This window comes from Xylaria bambusicola (genome assembly GCF_022495145.1).
Source record: "Xylaria bambusicola strain CBS 139988 unplaced genomic scaffold F5B22scaffold_2, whole genome shotgun sequence".
Taxonomy (NCBI): Eukaryota; Fungi; Ascomycota; class Sordariomycetes; order Xylariales; family Xylariaceae; genus Xylaria; species Xylaria bambusicola.
The window spans coordinates 462650-483067 of record NW_025953555.1 but is presented as its reverse complement, the minus strand read 5'-3'; the positions used below and the strand labels follow the sequence as shown (position 1 = coordinate 483067).

At 49.4% G+C, this 20418-nt stretch overlaps 5 protein-coding genes across 5 annotated transcripts; 3 read left to right on the top strand and 2 right to left on the bottom strand.

Annotated features, from left to right (window-relative positions):
- The first annotated feature begins 13 nt into the window (after positions 1–13).
- Positions 14–3288, top strand: F5B22DRAFT_585123 (uncharacterized protein). Its single transcript, XM_047973473.1, has 5 exons — positions 14–785; positions 847–1656; positions 1710–1782; positions 1834–2098; positions 2154–3288. Exons 1-5 carry the CDS (start codon positions 528–530, stop codon positions 2917–2919), a joined length of 2172 nt encoding a protein of 723 aa, XP_047835634.1. The 5' UTR covers positions 14–527; the 3' UTR covers positions 2920–3288.
- Positions 3289–3523: 235 nt separating this feature from the next.
- F5B22DRAFT_150480 (NAD(P)-binding protein) lies at positions 3524–4782 on the bottom strand. Its single transcript, XM_047969135.1, has 2 exons — positions 4470–4782; positions 3524–4410 (listed from the first exon to the last, which is right to left on the bottom strand). Exons 1-2 carry the CDS (start codon positions 4495–4497, stop codon positions 3662–3664), a joined length of 777 nt encoding a protein of 258 aa, XP_047835633.1. The 5' UTR covers positions 4498–4782; the 3' UTR covers positions 3524–3661.
- A 7007-nt stretch (positions 4783–11789) lies between these two features.
- Positions 11790–13349, top strand: F5B22DRAFT_150451 (uncharacterized protein). The gene is made up of 2 exons (XM_047969134.1): positions 11790–13224; positions 13278–13349. Exon 1 carries the CDS (start codon positions 12266–12268, stop codon positions 13130–13132), a length of 867 nt encoding a protein of 288 aa, XP_047835632.1. The 5' UTR covers positions 11790–12265; the 3' UTR covers positions 13133–13224; positions 13278–13349.
- Positions 13350–15631: 2282 nt separating this feature from the next.
- On the bottom strand, positions 15632–17271 carry F5B22DRAFT_655483 (GroES-like protein; the record flags this gene model as incomplete). Its single annotated transcript, XM_047979886.1, has 3 exons — positions 15632–16159; positions 16274–16843; positions 16933–17271. The coding sequence occupies 3 exons, from the start codon at positions 17269–17271 to the stop codon at positions 15971–15973; spliced, it is 1098 nt and encodes a 365-aa protein (XP_047835631.1). The 3' UTR covers positions 15632–15970.
- Positions 17272–18116: 845 nt separating this feature from the next.
- F5B22DRAFT_632800 (putative C-14 sterol reductase) lies at positions 18117–19657 on the top strand (the record flags this gene model as incomplete). The annotated part of the gene is made up of 3 exons (XM_047976740.1): positions 18117–18145; positions 18199–18500; positions 18555–19657. 3 exons carry the CDS (start codon positions 18117–18119, stop codon positions 19655–19657), a joined length of 1434 nt encoding a protein of 477 aa, XP_047835630.1.
- Between the last annotated feature and the right edge of the window lie 761 nt (positions 19658–20418).

Sequence of the window (20418 nt, the reverse complement as noted above, 5' to 3'; positions counted from 1 at the left end):
CCACGTACCTACGTAACAACCTAGGTAGGCCCTTGCTGCTATCTTGAACAGACTACCGTAGGTACTGTAAGATTTTATGATCCTAACTCGCGTTTGATGTTTCTTTATTTCTGATCTTCATGAGCAGTAAGCGTTCCGAGGGTGTTGTTGTTGACTCTTTCTTCCCAGCCTCTTTCTGCTTACGCCGAGGGCATTGTAATCCTCCTAAAGCATTGTATTCGTTTGTTCCCACGGCATCACCAACCTAATCATAAGCGTAGCATTTCGCATGTCGCATACCGCTTCCGCATTGCCGCCTGCTTGTCATCTTCTCTGTACATGGCCAAATACCAATTGTTAACATATCATATCTAATCCTGCCGACCACGCCAAGAACGTTGTGCTATCAAACCTCGAACCGATAGCGTCACTGACGACCGCCCGTAGCTCCAACCTCGTGTGAATCCCAGTCATTCTAGAATCCGTGCTTCGACCTGATCAACTATCAACACCCTCCAGCACCCTCCGACGAGGCCGCTCAAAAGCTCATGGCACAAAGTGCGTTGCCGAACGGTGCTTCGGTTGGCGCACCTGCGCAGCCTTCTGCGAAAGGCAGCGCAGTGACCCCGAAGCTGAGTTCGCAAGACATGGAAATGGGCAACCTTCCAGGAGGCGATGCGCCTCCTGCGCAGCCTGATATAATGCACCTCGCCCGCGTTGGGGATGTAGCAGGCATGGAGAAACTATTTGAGTCTTCCGAGTACGATGCTACCTACACCGACGAAGAAGGCATAACACCTCTCCACGTATGTAGTACTCCCTCGTCCGTCCATCCCCAGACCAGTGTCGCTAACCTAGACTACTTAGTGGGCTGCCATCAACAACCAGTATGCCTTATGCAAGTTCTTGATTGAGAAGGGCGCCGATATCAACAAGAAAGGAGGCGACTCCATTGCGACACCGCTCCAATGGGCTGCACAGCGTTCCAATTACTACACCGTAGACCTACTACTCCAGCATGGGGCCGACCCCCTAATCACAGACGCGCAAGGCTACAATACCCTACACATATCCACGTTTAACGGCAATGTGTTACTGGTGGTTCTCATGTTACACCAGGGAATACCGGTCGACGTGGCCGATGCATATGGACATACGAGTCTAATGTGGGCTGCGTATAAGGGATTCCCACAATGCGTCGACCTGTTTTTGCGATGGGGCGCGAGTGTGCACGCGACCGATGAGCAGGGATTCACGGCACTACATTGGGCACTGGTTAAAGGGTCGCTCCAGTGCATTCTCAAGCTCGTCGAGTACGGTTCAGATCGGTTCGCCAAAACGCAGACAGGCAAGACCCCTGCGATAACAGCAAAGGACTTGAACACTTCTGGTGCTTGGCATCGTGCGTTGAGAGAGTGTGGCTATGATGAAGACGGACATGCAGCAGTTCCGTGGTGGCCTGGCTCGTCTTTTTTTCTCAAAGACAAGCGAAGTTTCATGAGCAAATTCTTGTTTCTCTTGCCAACACTCATGCTCTGGGTTGAGTTTATGATATTGTCGCGTTTGCCAATATTCATATCCGTATTCCTCGCGTTGTTCGTCGTTTTCGGTATCCAATGGGCTGTAAATCAAGTATTGGCATATGCGCCCCCAGATATGAGACAGCTTCATAAAACGGTATGTTTCTTCCCATCTCAAAATTATTTTATCACGCACTAACTTGGGTTTAGCCATGGCTAGCAGGAATCTTCGCTGCTTCTCTGTTCTTGCTTGGTGTTCAATGGCTACTAGTTGTAGTTTCAGGTATGTTCATCTATCGCTTCCCGTTCATGTAGAGAGGCTAACATAGATCAGCGACGTATGCCAGCCACCCACTCATCAACCTATTATTCTTGATATTTTATTCACTTACAGCCTATTTCTATACCGCTTCCATGACGTTCGATCCCGGCTTTGTCCCTAAACTTAATGGCATTGCGGAGCAGAAGGCCGTGATCGATGAGCTATTACACTTATGGAAATTTGATGAATCGAATTTCTGTGTAACTTGTATGATACGCACACCTCTTCGAAGTAAACATTGCAGGCGGTGTCAGCGGTGTGTTGCAAAGCACGATCAGTGAGTTTGACCTATGATAAAACACTATCGCGATATTGAACTAACTCCTTACTAGTCATTGCCCTTGGGTCAACAATTGTGTTGGCATTAATAATCACCGCCACTTCTTTATTTACTTAGTCAGCTTGATCTTCGGCATCCTCGCGTTCGATTGGCTGTTGTACTATTACTTCGCAGAAGTGTCGAAGTCCGCGTCATCTGAATGTCTGGTCCTGGCTGAATCTCTTTGTAAAGTTGTCAACGCCGATCCATACACGGTCTTGATGGGGTTTTGGGCGACTGCGCAGCTCACATGGGTCAGCATGCTCATATTCGTACAATTCATACAAGTTGCGCGAGCAATGACAACCTATGAAAATATGTACGGCATTCAAGACGGAAGTGCCGGGGCACATGGCTCGGCCTTCACGAGCACAGGTGCACCGTTAGACCCCAGCCATCCAAACTTTGGGGCTCCCCCATCAGCGGCAGATGATCCACTTGGAGCACGCAAAGGGCACAAACATCATCGAGGCTTCCTGCAGCAATGGAGTCGGATACTTGGCGTTGATACTTTCATTGAAACTGCTACCGGCCGTGGCGCCGCAACAGGAAATAAAATGCGCCGAAAGAAGAACCCATACAGCAAGGGCTACTTGCAAAATTGTAGCGATTTCTGGTGCGATTCCTCACCCATGTTTGGACGTAGGGAAAACGGCGACGCCATGTTGGGGGGAGAGCGCATCAACTACACGGAAGTCTATGAGAGTCCATCTGCAATGGGGCTAGGCACTGCACGAAGGAGAGGTGAATATGAGGCAGTCGCCAATGAGGAGGTGTAAACTATACGTGCCTGGAAAATATACAGGTATTGTGGTAACAACCCAGCACGTCATGTTAATGCAGACACGAAATGGATTGTCCCTTGGAGGCTGGCATGTACCCCTAGCGTAGCGTTGGATTATATACATTAGAACATACAGATCCTCAGTGGCTATCATGTGTAGACTAATATGAAAATATTGCTACCACATAACCTTTTTCTGAGACCACGGCCTTCGGGGTTTGAGCCGCCTAAGTTACCTGTTGCGCTACAAGTAGGATGAGGCCCGAGACTAAGAGTCGACTATTTATAGCTTCGACCACATGAGCTAGAACAATACTCAATCAGTAAATTTGCATATTCTAGGAGCAGTAATGGAGTAAAGTGTTCGAAGCATAAACATGAGACACTTCCTATTGCAGAACGTGACTAGGAGCGACGCTCGGAATAGCCTACATAGGTATCTAATGTTCATATTTATCTAGATCATCAGGCTCGGGAGATTGGTGTCGTTCTAGCTAGTCTTATCGATACATTTGGATCACGCTGGTAACTGAATAAAGTCTATGAACTTTAACGACCCCTCACAGCCTGATTCGATGTTCATCATCACTTTCAGCATGCGAGAGTAACTACCCCGAAGAGCATTGGCGCGGTAAACTCTTCAACTTCCGCTAGAGTGTAACGTAACAACTCTTGAAGTTTTATTTATAGATGGTAGAGATGCTAGCTTGTCGGGACTGATGGTGCTCTAGTGTGCTTCACCATGGAAAGGTTTCGCCATTATTGCTAACTATAACTTCGCTCTCGTGATCCCTCTTGCCTTCCACGATACTCAGACAGGTGAGGCCCGACACCCTTGGATCGATAGCACCTAGTTCCTTAGTTACCGCAGGATCACCACCGCCGAATTCAGTCGCCGCCCAACCTGGACACATCGCGTGGACTTTAACCCCGTGGTCCTTAAGCTCATAGGCATGGCAGGCAGTAAGCATGCCCAGCGCCGCCTTCGTACACCGATATGCCGTATATGGTTGGTGATAGAACTCGAAATCCGGGTTAAACCGCGACGCGATGGATCCCATGCTACTTGTAACGTGGATGATCCGCTTCTGTTTCTTCGACTCGGCTGGCTGGGTGAGCAGGAGAGGCTTGAATGCATCGGTCACCCTGGAAGTTCCTATCACGTTGATGTCGTAAAGTGTGCGCATCTTGGTGGCCTCGTCTTCGATATCGTGGTAGTTCACGCCCGCATTGTTAATCAGGACGTCCAGACGTCCGGACTCCGCCTTCACTGTGGCGGCGGCGGCGTTGACAGACTCGGGGGATGTGATATCCAACTGTATTGCCGTAACGGTGTTTCCATGGCTAGTTGACAGTCCTGCTGCAATGTCTTTACCTCTCTGCAGATCACGACTGCCGAGGTAGACGTGGTATGGTGTACCGTCACTGCTTGTATTTGATTCGAGCAGTACCTTGACGATTTGTAGGCCGATGCCTCTGTTGCCGCCTTTAATATCTAGTTAGCTTGGTCCACTCGGGCATGCTGGGAAAAACTCCAGAACGAACCTGAAACAAGTACTATCGTGCTCGCCATTTTGTCAAAGTATTGATTGTAACAAGAACAGCTGATTCTCTAGTCTCTGAGCTAAACTGGTTTGCTTCTGTGCACGTAATGTCTACATCTTCGTGCTGCTCTTAACATATTTATACAGCTGTATATTGAATATGAATTACTATATTTTGAGACATCAAACACGGAGTTAAGGTCATTCAATCGATCTACTTGTTCCTTGGATGACACCATTACCAATCTTCCCGCTCTCTCGGGAACTGTATATCTAAGTAAGCTATCCCTTAAGCATCTCCCTGCGTCCGGGGTTAAGGTGACGTAAAGCCGGGTTACCTTTGGTGCCATGGGCGGCGTCGGTTGCTTGGCATCGCCTGAATCGCCTATGACCGTTACTTAAAGCCGGACGATTGTTGGCTTCGCCAAGCGCTTTCCGCGCGCTTTGTCAGTAAGACGCTTCGGTGCTAACTCATCTAGCATCGGAGTTTATTGTGCTGAAATGAGTTAGAGTGGAAGATCTCATGACGAAGACACTCTGAGAAACTGACATCGAAAGGGGAACCCAATGTCTCCAGTAAAGATGACATAATGTAACTCACTAAAAAGCATCGACAAAAATCTGCCAGCGCATCATCTGAAGTCTTTTGGTGAGGAGTACGACCTGGTACTGGCTGAAGCTGATGTTAGGTAACGCTTTCGATGTGAGCGTGAGGTCACGCCACAACATTCTTCTCGAACGCCACATGTGGCGTTGCGTAACCATCAATCTCCTTGAAGATCTGGGTGAGTAAGCACGTAGTTGCAACTTACCGGTACTACTTATACAAAGCCGAGATTTGTCACAGAACCCAGCTTCATTTCCCATGCGTCTAATCCTTGCGTGAAAAGGACGAAGGATCAATCAAATTTACTAAAAGGGTTTCAGGCTAATAAGTAGACAAGAGCTGGTCTATATCACCAACGACGAAAATACCGTAGCAAACAAAATGGCCTAGTTCAGGCATGGAAATGGCAACCAAGAAGAAAGCCTCATCGAGCAGTGTTTGACGCTAGGAATAAATCAGAGTAGCTGACAAATACGTGTGGCACTGCGAACAGGAGCTTCGGCGCAAGACGAATTATAGCAGACATATTGACTCGTTTTGGCGAAGTACAGGGATCGAAGAAGCGGAAGCTGCTGAGTCCAACTACTCTTCAATATACACAGGTCAAGAACAAGAACAGGGTTTTTAGGAACATGTGCTGATGCAATACTACTGCAGTGCGTTGGTCATCTGCCTTCTTCGCAAACAGGGCGCGAACCATTCAATGGCTCGAAATAGGGCATGTAGTCCATCGGGAATATCGCCATCAGGATCTTTCATGTTTCCGTGGCCTTTGGATCTTTACCTGATCCATCCTATACATGACGCACGGACGAGGAACACACATGCTCCTCCTCGTAGCCCTTATTATCATGCTAAGATCGGAATGGGGATAGCAACTCAACCTTCCCCACCGACCTCCAATGAAGAATATGCGTTCGACTGCTGAGAGAGGATATCCGTGCGAGTAGCCAACGGGTGAGGAAAGGGCTATATTGCTCCGGGGAAGCCGGGGGTATTATTCGCGAAACATTGGAGTGCTTCTTGGGAAACCCGTATGTTTACATTGAATGCAGTCAGTTTAGTGCCAGAAACTTTCGCGCCTATCGGCTCTTGCCATCAATAGCGGTGAGAGGGCAGAGTTGGAGAGAAGATGCGGGTATAGATGCCTGTGTGGGAGTTCTAGAGCCCTGAGATGTCGGTTTGCGCCTCGCCGTGGGGTTGAACTCCAGAGACCGCCAAGTAGTATTTCGAGGGGTGCGGAGCACGCAGTTGGGGTGTTCCTTCATAGGTTCAAATTCCTCTTGGAGACTCTCAAGCACGAATCATCCATTGCCAGGGGTGGTGATGTGCATGTGCATAGTTCTATATAATCATGGTTTTAAGGGGATGCCGACAGACGACCAATGGAACTTTTTTGTTGACAATCTAGCCTCCCAGTTTCGATATACAAACTCAATGTCCATAAGCCACACCGAGATTTCTCGATGCAAATTTAGCAGTAATGTTAGAATGTAGGATTCTCTATTATGTACTCGTACATGAAATATGGGCGGATTATAGGTATAAACACTGGCAGGGAACTAGTAGCGTAAACGCTTCATACAAGTAGACTCTGGTTTAACCCAAGCAACTCATCACGAGCCTGCGTTGACTGTGTGTATGTAATAGAAATTTGATCTGTCTCAGCTCTCAGCTTCCAACAGATGGTCGGAAGTTAGTTTTCCAGCATGCTTCGGAGACTGCGGCTCTCAGACCAACCCCCAAGGGATCATTGAACCTGCAACTTCGTCTTCAGCCGAATCGAGAAGATCAATCACAAAGGCTTAATGTATATTGCATTCGGCGTCTAGATTCCTCACTAACTCCTGATACGTAGATAGATTGTCAGACAACATGTAACACTATTGAGACATCATGGAGGCAAGTCTGCCACGATAATAGATGCATATTTCCAGACACTGTATCTCACCTCGGGGTTCGCCTTGCATGCCGTCAGCGAGAGCTGATGCTACGGCGTTTTGGTGCGCTTTCTTTTATCTCGAAGTAGCTACATCTACGTTTTCAGGAGGCTGACCATCATATCACAAACGCGCGTCTTTAGCAAAGGGACGTGTGTGCGGTTCCGGATCCAGGTACTAGGTATCACGTTTGACAGCTTTCGACTTTGTGGTTGTCACGGGAGTAAGGTAACCTCAATTAAGCCCAAAAATCACCAGACGTTGAAGTGAGGCGAGTCTTGCGTGGAGTTGAGTTCGACTTAGCCATGTTGACGAAGATTATGCTGCTTGCCGAGCTGTTGCGGTTGAAACTAAGCAGATATGACTCCAGACAGTACAGCGGCACAAGCGTCTAGAGTTGGAAGGGACGTTGCATGTAGGGGACTTCTGGACAACTTTTGCGGTGGCATTCCATGCTACCGATCGTATCTGTGAAAAGGAGGCTTCGGGATGCCGCCTCCCGAACTCATATGTTGTTATTTGTGTATGTACTAGACATTAGAGGTAGATCCGGGTCCGGATAGTTACTTGCCAAGGAATATCAAAGGGGGCAGCCTCATCATTGACCGCTAGAAGTTCCAAGGCAAACAGGCTAACATGGAAATTTCCACTGTCCGAACCCATTGATACGGGTGGCAAATGTGCGACTAGACGGTACATGGCTGGCAGCCTAGCCAAAGACCGGCGACCATGTAGAAGGTATTAAAGGCGAGTAGGATTTTACACTTTGTAGATTATGATGACGCGTAAGTGAGCTGAGAGACAGTTGACTTGGAAATCTGGACGCAACGAGACGTGTGGACTAGTGATGCTGTATCACAAGACAGAAACGCTGGCACCACGCTATAGGGTCGTTTAGGTCAAAGTCCTGTGATCTTTGATTAGCTCGGGGTGCGATGCCGATGAGAGACAATCATGCAACCACGGCACTGCGGGTAGTCGAGAAGAAGCGTACTTAGATGTGCAAAATGCTGGTGATCGGTGAGCGATGATCAGAATTGGCCGGCCGGCTGGGCCTTTTGGGAAGCCACATTGAAACCAACACGGCGCTTTGCAAAACACGAGGCCATGGTTGGCCATGAAGCTACACACGATTGGGCAATGGGAATTCGATACTGGACTACTATGTAGACAAGCAGCAGTTTGTTTATTTTACAGAACCTATGCTCAGCCTCTATGCAAAACATACATACCTAGGTACCTACTTTGATGATCTGCCAAGTTCTTTTCGTCGGTCCACCCACTGGGACTAGACCGCTTGGATGCTGGCGCATGAACCGAAATTGTCCCTAGCATGTCGAGCATGTGTACATACGGTAGGTATGTAAGTACGAAGTACATACTGGGAAAAGGTATTGTTATGTAATACCTACCATGATTATTAATGGAGTGAAATCAGCCTAGCAGGGCTGAATCTCGTCTCCGCATGGAATTGGTGGAGTTCCAGAACCCTCCCCCGTCCATCTTCGTTTCGAAGACGAGCAAACAACAAGAACTTGATATTCATCTAGATTCAAAAAAAGAAATCGCTTTATTTCTGTCTTCTGAAATGAACATGGCTATTCACGATCGTCGGCTGCCTCTCAATCGTGGCGCCCATGCGAAATAATGGGGTGAAGGGAGGGCGCCAATGGTTAGCTAATGGCCATGCTGTCAGCTTTTGGGGGCCGCAGGAATCCTTCGCTGCGAGCAAAGCCTCATTGTTCCATTGGTGGCGGCACTTGCCTGTATGACTGCCATCAACCCTTGGATAAGTCGAGGGTCGGGTCGTCAGTGAGCTTTGAATACCACCAACCGAGGCCTATGACATACCCCATGTCCAAGTACGCAAGTTCATTCTTCGCGACACAGCAACTATCGATATGCGTCTACGTGTAGTATTCGGCTCTCCGAGTCCGTCCGAGTATCTTCAACGTGATACCCATCCGATGCACCTAATGGGTCCAAGGGTACTTATTTGGTGAGAAGTGGCAATTAATGACGCGGGACTAAGTGCAAGGAGAATGGAGTAGCCGCAAGGCATCCAGATAGGCAAACATTTCCACGGCCAGAAACTGGTTGCACGATGCATATACGTCGGCGACGACTTGACGACGACTTGACGGCTCGACGACACACATGACGCCACACACACAACGCTGCACAAGTTCCAAGGAACACCAGTGCTCCTTTGTTATGCAATAGCCACTTAGAATCAGTAATAATTGCTACCACGTCTGTCTGCCGGCAAGGTAGGTACTCTGGTAGGTAGTATGAGATCAACCTCAACAGAGTTCCGATTCCACCAAACAGGGGATCAGCCGAATTGACCAGGTAGCACAAACCATTTACACGAAGCCACAGCTATGTAGAGTCATGTGCAGGCAGCTAACCTAGGAAATAAACATACACGCAATTACTGTAGGAGCTGCATGATGCCAGTGGTTTTGTTATGCATAACCATATGAATCGTTTTTATTGCTCAGATACCCTTTCATCCATGATCAATTGGCTGCCCAAATATGAAAGGGGATGCATGTAATAACACACAACCTAATCATACCTACGTAGTAATGCTACTAAGACATGCACCTACAGTACTCATGCGTGCAAATCAGAGAAAAGTCCGCCAAATGCTACCTGCATAAGTATTAAAAAAAGTACCGGTAGACTTCCAATCCGTCCTCTTACGGTGATCACTGTTCGAGCGGCCCACGTGAGGAAACTAGAATAGGTAGAATAGGTAATGCCTATTATGGCCCCATCTGCGCTGCTCCCAACTAGGCACCCGCCCTTCCTTCTGCTCGGCTCTCTTTTTTGATGCGAGAAAGCAGGTGGCCAATACAGCACGGTGGTCTCGTCAGTTGGCCGCAGGATGGGCGCTTGCCAATTCGAAGGACCTGATAGAATTACTTGAGCATGGAGCATTAGAGTTACCTACTACGGCTCACAGCATGTTTCGTCTGATTTGCGGCTCTGCGAACCTGGTCTATTAGCTGACTTATCGTGGCGGGGGCAGTGTTGGCCTTTGTGCATTGCACTGTAAGTAGGCAGTATGTCTGTACTGTATGCAAAATGTACTACTTCGTATGAGTGAGTAGGTTAGGCAGGACTCGAGTCGGCGGACAGTACAGTAGAGTGAAACTGCGTCTACAGAATCTCGAACCAACAATTGACGCCATCGTCGTTCCTCGATCGCGGGTTGGCTGTGCATTCCTCCACATTCCTCCACCCACCCAGCAAATCACGGCGCGACGCTGCCACCCGTTGCACTGGTACGCGATCACTGTCTAGGTGCGGTATGGCAGTCGACGACGATGCAGAATGACGGATGTTGCCAGGCCAGCGTCGCTGCATGCCATACTCTGCCATACCCACCTCCCAGTACCATATCAATGATACCATCTCGTCGTCTAGCCCTCTCTGGTCTCTCGATCGAGCCGCGGTGACACTCGCTTTGATCTCGATGCTACATCAAGGGTGAAACTCAGCATCACTGTACTACGTAAGTACGTCGTAGGTAGGTAGGTAGGTATGTAGGTGTAGGCATACTGCCCTAATGCTGCGAACCGATGCACTACACGATGCACCACACGACTTGCAATATATCGCCCTGCACATGGAGAGCATGGGCACCACTCACTGCTCGTTGTCCGACCGAATGAGTGTTCGGCTGCATATCGACAGTAGTCGAGTCAACACACATCCCTTACATCCCTTACATACTAGTAGTAGGCAAGTAAGGTAGGTAGTTCAGAGCGGGAGGTTGTGCGCGCCACCTGCACCCACTTACTTACATCCATACTGACGACTGACATACGATACGAAGTCGAATCTTGGAACAGAGGCGGCGGGTGTGAGTCAACACCGATGGTTAGTCAGGACGGGACTGGGGATGCATCTGTGTTGAATTCGGCCTAGAGCACAGTACCTAGGTAGGTACCTACCTACTGTGCGTACTTTGGCAGTTTTTGTCTTTCTCTAATTGTCCATTTTCGCACTAGGTAACATGAATCACATGCTAGGTATTGGCTTTCGGAACTCGTCCAGAATGTTTCTTGTTTCTACAGCACGCTATTCCACGGCCAGGGAATTGGAATCCCCCCCAATATTCGGTCTTCTATCATTACTACGATGTACCCGTTGCATGACGTTCCGCCAGGCCGCCGGTGTTTGGACGCCCAGGGCTCGCCAGGGTCGTGGTAAGTATCCCGACATACTAGATTTGGTGTACGGATACTTCCCAGCGGCCGGCCCTCCTTGCTCTGTGTGTAAGTAAGTACAGAGACAGCCAGGTGAGGTGAGCACCGCCGCATGGCTGTGGTGGTGGGTGTTGTCCGTCTATCTGTTTACTATGTATTTTCCCGGTTCTGTCCATTTCAATGCACCTTTCCGTTTCCGTTAGCTCGGTGCTGCGGTCCACTAGGTACCTAGGTAGCGTACTGATGTACCTATTTACAGTCTGTACAGTGGTGCGCAGACCCATGCTAGTGCATCCATCAACCCCTGCTCTGCTCTGCCCTGCCTAGTGTCGTTCTCTTTTAGTGTACTAGTACGTACCTGCCAGTGCTAGTGCAGCAAGGTACTGCGCTAGGTACACTGCCTGACAGGGGGGCCTCTCCCAGGCATCCAAGCGTCCAGCATCGAGAGCATGGGTCAACCAGGGAGCTCAGGTAGCGAACGAAAGTGAACCCCTGCTTCTTACACTTTCACCTGCAACCTGACCTGCCTGACCTGCTGCTGCTGCGCGCGAAAAATACTAAATTACAAGATGGCCTCCTCCTCCTCGTCTCTGATATTTAATTCAGGGTCAGGCCCGCTTCCCCCTCTACCCATCCTGTCTACCCAATCTCATAACCACAGCCAACAGCTTCCTATACTACTACTACTAGTATACCAAATACTCCCATCTCTACACTTCTACACTCCTAGTCGACAGAAAGGATCGTCTGCTCGCGTGTCTTCCGGCTTGCCCCCTTCGGATACCGACCCCCGACCACCGACCTGACCTCCCAGCGACTGTTTCCCGACGCTGTCGTGGCTTCGGCACCGAGAGTAACCATCAACAACTCGGTATACAAACAAAGACAGAAACGCGATCAACAAGAACCTACTTTTGAATCGCATCCCTACCCACCTCGTTCCCCTCGAACCTCACGACCGCGTCCACGGGTGATTCAGCCCCATCCACCCAACAACACCACACAGGACCACATCACACCCAAAAACACAATGTGCGTGAAGGAGATCTTCTCCGAGATGCGGCCAGATGGTCGCATCTTCACCTGGACCGAGGGAGACTTCTGCCACAAATCACATCGCGGACAGTTCTGCGAGAAAACGAAGGAGTTGCGCCACCCCCCAGGATATCGACGAAGCGAACCTAGAGTCTCAACATATAGCCATGGCCAATTGCCGCCAACGCCCCCATTGTCCTACCACTCAGACTATACTTCCGACTCAGACCGTTCTAGCAAGCGCCGATCTGGCACCTACATTAACGACCACAATCTAGTAGAGGTCAGCCGGAGACGGTCGTCAAAACACAAGAGAGACGGCAGCGGGGATCGTCTAGTATATCTCGGTAGCTCACCACTATCACGGACACCACCACTCTACCAGCACAATGTACCACAAAGCCCTGTATCAGGCGTCTACGACACATACGAGCCTAACTACCGCGACGCTGATGACAACGAACGCTCACGCGAGCGCCCGGCTTCGGTCCACGTAGAGATCATTAACGAACGCCCCAAGAGCCACCGCCGACAGGGCTCATCCAAAACAAGCTCGTCGGGAGAAGAGCGTCGCCCACGGCGATCCTCTAGTGTACACCATGGGGACCAACACCGGCTACGCAAGAAGGAAACCGAGATTGCACGCCAGAATGAAGCAATCGCAAACCGAACGCCAGTACCACAGGTTCCATCTAGCCCACCCCGCTACCGACGTGGCTCGGTAGCCATTGTTCCCACCATCGCGGTGCAAGAGCGCATGCGCATGAAAGAGGAGGCAGCACTAGAACGCGAACGAGAGCGTGAACTCGAAGCTCAGCGGAGGCGACTGAAGGATCGCTTCGAGTTTAAGCAGTATCGCTAAACTCAACAAAAGAAAAAAAAAACAAGTAAAACCACAAAATCACATGAAAAAACACACACACACACACACACACACACACACACAGATATTCAGCATATTGCGATGTTTTACTATACTAGATGGGAACTTTTGGGCGTTTGGTTAGCAATTGGTCATGTTCACTGCCCCCAAATATCGGGTTTCTTTGGATTTGCAACAACAGGCGCGTATTAGATGATACCAATTATACCAGTGTGTGGAAGGAAAGGCATTGGGCTACGAGCATATGTATAGATTCTGTGTCATGTTAGCTGAGCTGTCTGGTTAGTAGCGAAGCGAGCAGTTAACGATATCAATCAAGAAAATTAATTTGGAGATTTGATTCCCAATGATGCTGTGATATGCCCATTGATTCTCAACTCAACTCAAGTCAGTCGCGCAAGACGCTTGGCTTGTCGCAACATGGACGGTTAGACGCTAAATCAAAGTCAATGAGTCAATTGGAGAAAAAAGTTGAACCCCGCCAAAGACGGTTGCGGGGTGCTGCCATCGACAATCCCGCCCGCATGTCTGAGCGTGACATGACATGACATTCGTTCTGAGGGTTGGAGTCGAGGGTTGGCTGCCTATCGCAGACGATCCTGAGGGCGGCGGAATTGGCGATGCTGATTGGATCCTCGCACAGCCACTACCATTGCTGCCTGTTTTTGGTGGTCGACGATAGGCTGCCAAGAGGGTCGAGTACCTAAGGCATAACGAGAGTACGTAGTACTATGTACTGGTAGGTTCTCTAGGCGTCCTCCAAGTACCCAGCTAGTAGCCGCACGCCAAGTCCTTGGTTGACGCGCTGTTATTACTGCTGTCATCGGTACTGCAGCAGTACCTCTATGCCACCAAGGGATCAAGTAAGTACACCCTTCCATTACAGTGCGCACTGTACGGTACGATAAAGTATTCTTCTACTGTATCATCCCGCCATCAATCAATCGCATCCTCTACACCCAATTGCGTGCGACCATCTACGACCATCTGTGGTCATAAAACAACAATGAATGCGCCGGCCACTGTACGGAGACACAAGCGATCGTGTGCCCCGCGGACCCTTGACCCCGCCGTAATCGCACGGGTGATCATACCGACTATTAAGTATGACTCTTCCGCGTAGTGGGTAGTTCCCATTGCATCAAAGCACCTTGGCGTAGTCCGCGGCTCGTCTGCCTTATGAGATGCCCACAGTCATCCCCGGTTCCAGAACGTCGTCCAGGCCATGTATTCGATCTGCATCTGGCAAGTGGGCAGACACCTATCCCCAAACCCTTCTCCATATCTAGGACTTTGTTTTTCCACATTCCCTCTGGCGGCCTCGAAATCTTGATGCCACCTGCCTTGCTTCATCTGGTTGTGCAGGGTGTCCGATGACCAAATGCCGTCATTAAGGTCCGTGCCGAGCTAGACACAACGGCACTGTTCTTGAATACATCGTCAACCCTTACTTATCACACGCTCGGTGGGAGATAGGGAACGGTCAGAGATTTCCTCATAGGTAGCCTACTATGCGACCCAGACACACCTTACCCACCCACACTGAGCCTCTCGCACCCGATATACTATGTACTACGAGACTCTCTTCTAGGCAGCCGACTTACCTATTAGATTACATACTAACCCAGGGGAAATCTGTCCATGATTCGGCGATGACTAAGGATTGGAACGTGGCCTGAAGCAAGCATCGTTCGATAACGGTGGTGGCAACTTATTGGCACAGCTTTCCTAAGCTTAACGTAGGTTACGCCCTTCTGTGTTTGGCCATTGTCACCATACCTTCGCTGGTATAGCTTGCCGTGTCGTATCAAGAAGTCATATGATCCAGGCAAGCCACAAGATATACATCGTGTACTCGCTGGACGACGTTTCCTTTACCCATGATCCTAGCAATACCTGGGAGCGGCCAGAGAGTCAACATCCCTCGCACGCCTTGAGGCGTATGTAGCGCACTTTTGCTTTCTCCGGAGACGCGAATAGCTTGTACGACAGGGTCTGTATCATGAGTTGCAAAACAGGGAGGTATACACTGTCACGGATATTGTATAATCGTATCGTTACTTGGAATGTCTAGAACAGGCAGAACAATACGCAAACACAGGGTCTTATGACGTGAAACATTAACAGTACGACAACAGTCTTACGAAAGATAAGGGAGAGCGGAAACCTGTGCATATAGGGGTCACGAGGATACATAGTAATAGCATAATTTGCAATGCGATTGTGACATCCAGTTGTCATTCTCCCAAAAACTTACCTTTTTTTTTTTTTTTTTTTTTTTTCGTTATGTCGTAACTTAGCATGAAAATCACATCGTACAGCTCCATTTAAATGTTATTGAGATTAACAGTAAGCTACCCAGACATGTCTCGCAATTGAGTTGCAGAGATGGCTCCGAACGGAGGTAAGGTGTGGGGAGGGGCGCACATGTGATATGTTGGACGGACGGCATGGGGGATGCGGATGCGGAAAGCTAGAAGAGCATGAAGAAGCCTGATGCAGGATCTAGTGTACCGAGATAAAACGGCTGAGACATGCAGATCCCCGTCGACTCATCCGGAATGTCATAGAACACCTAATTCAAGAGAAGCGGTAGGATATATGGTAATGTAAAGAAAAAGGGGAGAAGAGAATAGAAATGATGGCCAGACTTTTGTAATGATCATACGACAAGGCAACGCCTATCTCGGCGAACGATAGCTGGTTCGCATATTAATGGATGCCTGGATGAGTATACAGCTTCAAGACTACCGACCCGACCGGCATGATACACAAGTTTACTATTGTTCATTCCCCCTGATGCGTGGCCGACCCCTCTCATTCATCGGACACTCTCCAAATGACCTTCTCGCCGCTCGCGCCCTCCCGCATAGCATTCAATCCCTTCGTTGCCCTCTCCAACAGCGTCTTGCCATCTGCAATTCGGTACCGATTAGGTTCCACGATGCCTTGGGCGAGCAAGGTAGGCATAATCTCGATCTGAAGCTTCTCCCGGAACATCTCGTTCTGTGGCGACCTCCTGGTTAGCTATCATCACTCACAACTGAGGGAAAAGGATTCCAATAGAGCCCAATGGTGGTTCAGGCCAACTCGGTCTTGTTGGCAGGATCGGGAACTCACCTTCCAGTAGTAATGAGTCCTGACGCCTGATACGTGCACACCCGTCGCCCACGCAGCGCTAGCCCCGGCGTCCATCGAGTACTCGGGGGCATTCTCGTCGCTGGCGTGCTTCAAGATCACAGGAAGCATGACGGCGACCGTGCTGCCGCTCTGCGCGACTTTGGATATGGGTGTTAGGGTCCGCTCCTGTGAGCCGATGCAGTCGACGATGAGCGGGAAGGCCGGAGATTCGCCCCCTTGTGCACTTCGTAGCAGATCGTCGACGACCGTGGGACTTTTGTAGTCATAGATCTCTGCTGCGCCAATTCTCTTCAGGTAGGCGTGGTGGATAGGTGAAGCGGTGCCGACAATGTGCTTGTATCCGTAGTACTTGAGTACTTGGATGATGAGCTGTCCTACCGAGGAGGCAGCGCCCCAGATAAGAATGCGATCGTTGGCCCGAGGAGGCGAGTATCCCAATGGTTTGGGCCATGGGGTTGGCAGCTTCAAGTCTGTGGAGACGGTATTAAATGCCGTAACTAAGTTCTCAGGTAATGTGACAGCTTGTTCAAGTGAAAAGCCTTCTGGTACCTAGTCCCGCTTGATGAGCCTCCCGAATACGAGTTTCGTTTTCCTTTTTACTTTCTCGTGTATTCAAGGGTTAGGACGAGCTTGCTTACCTTTCCAAACACCCATTCAGGCGCAGTAACGTACTCTTGATGGGTCTTCCATTCGGGCTTTTGGTGTGCAAACCCAAAAACCCTATCGCCGACCTGGAAATGCTTGACGTCAGGGCCGATTTCGACGACGATACCGGCGCCGGTCGATCCTGTCCTCATCGGGGGCTCGACGAGGAGTCCACCATCGGCCTGGTGAAGGTCGAGGGGTGTAGAAGCCGTCCACTTGATGTTGACTCTGATCTCGTCCCCCTTTGGTGGTATTGTTGGAAATTGGCGGACTTCGTATGGAACTCGAGTTCCAACGAGAACAAGACCATCATGGGTTTGATTATAAGACATGTTTTATGGAAGTTTCCGAGGTGATCGAATGAAGAATTGTCAGTTTGGGACGTTCTTGTTGTGGCTCGAGTCCATGCAACTTTGAAGACACATCCTCAGTGACCATTTTCCCCCCTTATATACTCAATCTTTCTAGTATACGCCATGGCATTGTGTGCCCATTCATAATAGACATGACGTCCTTCAATAACTAAGCAGTGTATATAGGGTTGCCCAAAAGGGGAACATACAGCGGTTCCTGCGTCGAAACTCAACTCTTCTAGCTTTGTGACGATGGCATCGTCGCTATCTTTGACTAAGCAGCTTCTTACTAACAAACACCAGACCGAAAAGAGAAATATACTGCGGTCGATGCGTTAGCGGGTATCTACAGTACTAGGTAGGTGGGTACCTACTAATGTACGGAGTACACCTGTAGGTACCTGACAGAGTGTGGCTTAGGTGGTGATTTTTAATTCACCACCCACCAATTGCCGGTATTCCAGTTATTGCAGCCAATGAACACGGCGTATTCAGAAAACCTTCACTGTAATTGGACCCTAATGGGCCCTAGGGACACCTGTAATCCTGTAATTGTCACTGTAATTGTCATCACCACCGGAAAGCTACTCTTCCGTCACGTACGACGATGATCGGTACGAGTACGAGATCGAGCTGTACGCGCGCCAAGCCTCTTAGGCGGATCGCGTTCCTTCTCCCCCCTTATTGCGCTGCAACATTTAAGCAAAGCCTGTCTCCGTCAATCGTCGTGTCCCCATCACCAACTCAAGAACATCTGCGCTCCAAGTAGAGGAACCTGTCTGTCTGGTCTATATCGTGCCCGAGTCGACTTAATTGACCTTACCATGGCGCCTCAGTACGAGTTTGGCGGCCCGTAAGTGCTGGAATCTCCTCATGACGTCTGCCTTTGCTCACACAGAACCTCAGAATTGGCGCCGCCGGCATCGTGTTTGGGCTCCCATTGCTTCTTTACACGTTCGCATTTGCTTGCAATGATATTTCCGGCTGTCCAGCTCCGTCCCTGCTGAATCCTAGCAGCTTCAGTCTTGAACAGTTCAAGGCCGAAGTGGGCTGGCCCGGCTTCAGCGGCCTCCACAGCTGGGAAGTTACTGGCGTCACTCTCGGATATCATTTCTTCAGCTTGCTATTATGGAGGATCCTGCCTGCAGAAGAGGTGATTGGAACCAAGTTGGTGCAACATGGCCGTCCATTGAAATATCGCATGAACGGTCTGTACTTCATTATGCAGCATGTTTAACGCAGTCGCTTACTAAACCCCATAGCTTTCTCATCCACTCTCGTTCACCTGGCCATATGTGCCGTCGGTACATATCTCAAGGGTGCCGACTTCATTGTCTGGACTTACATAGCCGACAATTATGTTCAGTTGCTGACCGCTAACATCCTCATTTCAACCGTGCAAGCTATTTTTGTTTACGTTAAGAGTTTCAGCGTCGACACCAACTACCCAAACAAGGACATGCGCGAGCTTGCCGCTGGTGGTCACACTGGGAATCTAATCTACGATTTCTACATCGGCCGTGAATTGAACCCCCGTGTTACGCTGCCCTTCTTTGGCGAGATTGATCTAAAGACATTCAACGAGATGCGCCAGGGACTTACTGGGTGGATTATCATGGACTTGGCCTTCATTGCCAAGCAATATCGGACTTATGGCTATGTTTCCGATAGCATCATCTTTGTCTCTGCTTTCCAGGCTTTCTATGTGCTCGATGGACAGTATCTTGAGGGTGGAATTATGACCATGATGGATATCACTACTGACGGTTTCGGCTATATGCTGTCATTTGGTGACCTTGCTTGGGTGCCTTTCCTATATTCGACCCAGGCGCGCTACTTATCCATCTACCCAGTTCACCTTGGGTGGACGGGTGTTGCTGCTGCTAGCGCTGTGTTTGCTACTGGTCTATATATCTTCCGAGCTGCGAACTCTCAGAAGAATCTCTTCCGCGGTAACCCGAACGATCCTAAAGTGGCCAAGATGTCATATCTTCAAACCAAGCGAGGCACAAAGCTTCTCACTGACGGCTGGTGGGGTAAGTCTCGCCACATCAACTACTTCGGAGACTGGTTGCAAGCATCTCCATTCAGCCTGCCGACGGGTATTTCCGGTTACACCATTCTTTCTGCTGGCAGCACCGTCGCAACTGCTCATGCTACCAAGATGCTTGATGGGCGCATTGTTGTTCAGGATCAGGCGAGGGGCTGGGGTATTATTTTTACGTACTTCTACGTCCTCTACTTTGCTGTTCTCCTCATTCATCGTGAAGGCAGAGACGACGTTGCGTGTGCGAAGAAGTACGGTGACGACTGGGTCAAGTACAAGAAGCAAGTCAAATACCATATTGTACCCTATGTCTACTAGATGATGTACAATACAAGATGCCTTCGTAGCTTCCTCTGAACAAGGAGCCTCGAGGCTATCGAATAACCGAGGACCTGCGTGAGTAACCAAAACTTGGGAAAATTTAAGGGCCCTGGTTCTGAATAGCAGATAGATCACTTATACCTACTCACGATACTAATCTATAATATCACTCACGAAAATTTGTATCATACTTGATATCTTTCACGCTTATGCCTTCGATGAACAGCTTTCTGCAACCGCCCGGGCTTCGTGAAGCTCAGTCGTCCCATCTATCTCACCTGATCAACAACAGACTGATCTTGGTCGAACTACTACACAACTGTTGATGAGGACGCTGACGCCAGACTATCTTACGTAAATTCCGCGGACAACATGTGCTCTTCTATATTAGCGGTCGCTTTGAAAGACTAACTAGCAATGTAAGTTCATTAGGTCAGGCTAGGGAAGTGGATGAGCTCAAATTCCAATGTCACCACTCACAAATGCAGTTTGCATGAGCTGCTGTTAACTCTGCCCGAATGCGGCAGGTCGATCCAATATAGGCATTGCTAAGTCAAATCAGCCCAATAAATTTGGCCGACACATTGCCACCTCCTCCTCCTCGGAGTCGTGCAATGCCTTAACAGTTTGGGCTGCAGGTGAATTTGCACTAAGTGCTTTTTCATACCTTGTTCGAGAATGCGAATCATACCCAATGGCCTGTATATCCAATGGAGGACTTCTAAAGACGCTAGAAGTGCAGAAGCTGAGCTGGTCTG

Bases quoted from the DNA above. Each gene is read 5' to 3' on its own strand.
- F5B22DRAFT_585123 (XM_047973473.1), top strand. From the start codon at position 528: ATGGCACAAAGTGCGTTGCCGAACGGTGCTTCGGTTGGCGCACCTGCG. The intron at 1,783-1,833 runs GTATGTTCATCT...AACATAGATCAG, and splicing joins GCTACTAGTTGTAGTTTCAG to CGACGTATGCCAGCCACCCA. The intron at 2,099-2,153 runs GTGAGTTTGACC...ACTCCTTACTAG, and splicing joins TGTGTTGCAAAGCACGATCA to TCATTGCCCTTGGGTCAACA.
- F5B22DRAFT_150480 (XM_047969135.1), bottom strand. From the start codon at position 4,497: ATGGCGAGCACGATAGTACTTGTTTCAG. The intron at 4,411-4,469 runs GTTCGTTCTGGA...TAGATATTAAAG, and splicing joins CACGATAGTACTTGTTTCAG to GCGGCAACAGAGGCATCGGC.
- F5B22DRAFT_150451 (XM_047969134.1), top strand. From the start codon at position 12,266: ATGTGCGTGAAGGAGATCTTCTCCGAGATGCGGCCAGATGGTCGCATC.